This window comes from Triticum dicoccoides, chromosome 6B (genome assembly GCF_002162155.2).
Source record: "Triticum dicoccoides isolate Atlit2015 ecotype Zavitan chromosome 6B, WEW_v2.0, whole genome shotgun sequence".
In the NCBI taxonomy this organism is placed as follows: domain Eukaryota; kingdom Viridiplantae; phylum Streptophyta; class Magnoliopsida; order Poales; family Poaceae; genus Triticum; species Triticum dicoccoides.
In genome coordinates this window covers 401,360,041-401,362,707 of record NC_041391.1, presented here as the reverse complement: position 1 = coordinate 401,362,707, position 2,667 = coordinate 401,360,041, and the positions used below count along the sequence as shown (strand labels likewise).

At 47.2% G+C, this 2,667-nt stretch overlaps 1 protein-coding gene across 1 annotated transcript; it reads left to right on the top strand.

Annotated features, from left to right (window-relative positions):
* The first annotated feature begins 605 nt into the window (after window positions 1–605).
* Window positions 606–2,347, top strand: LOC119322526 (60S ribosomal protein L6-like). Its single transcript, XM_037596009.1, has 4 exons — window positions 606–897; window positions 973–1,079; window positions 1,739–1,920; window positions 2,011–2,347. Exons 1-4 carry the CDS (start codon window positions 683–685, stop codon window positions 2,164–2,166), a joined length of 660 nt encoding a protein of 219 aa, XP_037451906.1. The 5' UTR covers window positions 606–682; the 3' UTR covers window positions 2,167–2,347.
* The last annotated feature ends 320 nt before the right edge of the window (window positions 2,348–2,667 follow it).

Here is a 2,667-nt window from a genome sequence, read left to right as displayed (position 1 = left end):
CCCGGTGAAGAACGCTACACTAGGCGTGCACCGTTTGACGAAGACCGCCACTCAAGCACCCATCTCTTTCACCGCCCCCAATTAGGACCTCCCCCATTGCCGCCACATTGGTTTATCGCTGATGCGCCCTGGCGGCGGCGAGAGGGGTAGGCGACAGGTGGCGGCTAGGGTTTTGTCGTCACCCACCTTTCTCAGAAGACTTTTTTTATTAATATAATATTTTTTTTCCATACGATTCAAAGAACCGAATCAGGTTCCACTATCAAAAGATAACGGAGCAAATCAATATAATATATTGGAGAATGAAACATTAGCGACTACCATGAAACTGAACTAATGTCTCCCTTGAATCATCGAAGTTTGAATTAATGTTTTCGGTACGTTTTTTATATTAGAACAATCGAACTTTTTTTATATTTAGAAGAGAACAATCGAACTTAGGGCAAGTGACGTGGTACCGTTGTACAAAAATGGGCCCTAAACACGTACAATTCCACACGGGCACTCAGCCCAGCATCAAACATCCTTCACGGCCTGGCCCAGAAACTTAGGGTTTCCATCCACCTCCACGCCGCTGCACACATATAAGCATGCGACCAAACCCCATCGTCCATTCTTCTCTGCCGCCGCCTCCTCCCTTCTTCAGCCGAAGCGCCCGCACGCCTCGACCCAAGGGATCCCAATGGCGCCGACCTCCAAGATGGCGCTGGGCATCAAGCGCGCGTCGCGGTCGCACACCTACCACCGCCGCGGGCTGTGGGCCATCAAGGCCAAGCACGGCGGAGCCTTCCCCAAGGCCGAGAAGCCAGCCGCCGTCGCCGAGCCCAAGTTCTACCCCGCCGACGACGTCAAGCCCCGCACCGTTAGCACCCGCAAGCCTAAGCCCACCAAGCTCAGGTCCGTCCCACTGCCCCTTCTCCCTCTCTCTGTCCTCTGCGGGAGTTTAGGTTGAGATCGATTTGGTTGTTGCAGGTCGACCATCACACCCGGCACGGTGCTGATCCTGCTCGCTGGGAGGTACATGGGGAAGCGCGTGGTGTTCCTGAAGCAGCTCAAGTCTGGCCTGCTCCTCATCTCTGGTAAATCTCGTTGGCTCCTGCGCTATGATACTGAGTTGCGCCCAGTCCTCATAACGCAGTAGCGTAGGTCTTCACATTGTTGGCTTGTGAATTTAGTTATAGGTTGCTTACTCGAAGTAGCTATTCATTCATGGATTGATGCATGGTGGAAGCATTAAGCTGTAGGTTCTCGCTCGTTTGGTTGTCTAGTTCCAGCCTCTTCGTTGCGTAAATCAGACTTGGACTATAACTACCATTTGGGTTTTGCTGTTTAGCAAGAGTATTTTTTTTCTAAACACTGGCGGTGCATTTGGGTGTGTTGTAAATGCGTAGAATTTTGACTTGGGGACTACACTAAAATCCATCGAGTTTTTTTTAGTGAAATGTTTGTATCTGTTAGCATCTGTTGGTGTCATTGTTATTTGTTCCCACTGGATGTTTTGAACAACAAAGTTTTAAAATGAGTTCAAGGCAGACATCTGGTTCTCTATTCAACATTGAATTGATAGTCTAAGAGAATTCCCTTCTTGCATGTTTGGCTACACCAGTTAATTTCCGAAACCTGGGAATTTAGCATTTCTAATGCCTCTAATCGCAACCAAATATGCTGTTGCGCTAATTGCTTACTTCATGGTCTTATAAGTTAGTATGCATATTTTAACGCTTCTGTTTCTCTTCAGGACCTTTCAAGATCAATGGCGTGCCAGTTCGCCGGGTGAACCAGGCTTATGTGATTGCCACATCCACAAAGGTTGACATCTCTGGTGTTAAGGTGGAGAAGTTCGATGACAAGTACTTCGCCAGGGACAAGAAGACCAGGGCAAAGAAGACTGAAGGGGAGCTGTTCGAGACTGAGAAGGAGGTACGTCCCTGAACCACTGGACGATCAGCTCATGTTTATGTCATTCTTTGCTCCGCAACTTAGTTCTGTCTCTTGTCTGTTAACCTGCAGACCACCAAGAATCTGCCATCCTTCAAAAAGGATGACCAGAAGGCCATCGATGCTGAGCTGATCAAGGCTATCGAGGCTGTCCCTGACCTTAAGAACTACCTTGGTGCCCGGTTCTCTCTCAGGGACGGTGACAAGCCCCATGAGATGACCTTCTAAGTTGCTACAAGTTCCTGAGTTTTGGATGTGTTTTGCCTAGCTTGTTGCTGAAATTTGAACCCTGTTAGTTGACTTCCTATGTCAGTTGAAGTGACCGTAAAATATTATGAGAAGATCAAGAGTATCCTTATCTGCTTCGGTGGTTCTTTTTTACTTGTGCTTAATGGAGCGCTTTGCCATGCGTTATGTCTGCTGTGATTTGTTTTCATTTTCATTCCTTCTGATGTTGTTTCTGCAGGTGATCATGTTGTGATATTAGGTCAATATAGTTTTGATGTTTAGCGTGCTGGTTGTTCTGGGATTTCAGCAATGTGCCATTAGTGCTATACATCGCAATTAAGAGATTAGCCGCCTGTGGAATCTTAGATCTGTGCGTTTTGAATATTGGTATAAATTGGAGTAATATTTAAACAAGCGGGCACAGGCCTTGGCGAGTCGACCGGCTGTCCTTTGCTACAACGAAATTCATACAAGTAGCACACAAATTTTTGAAAGCCCTCT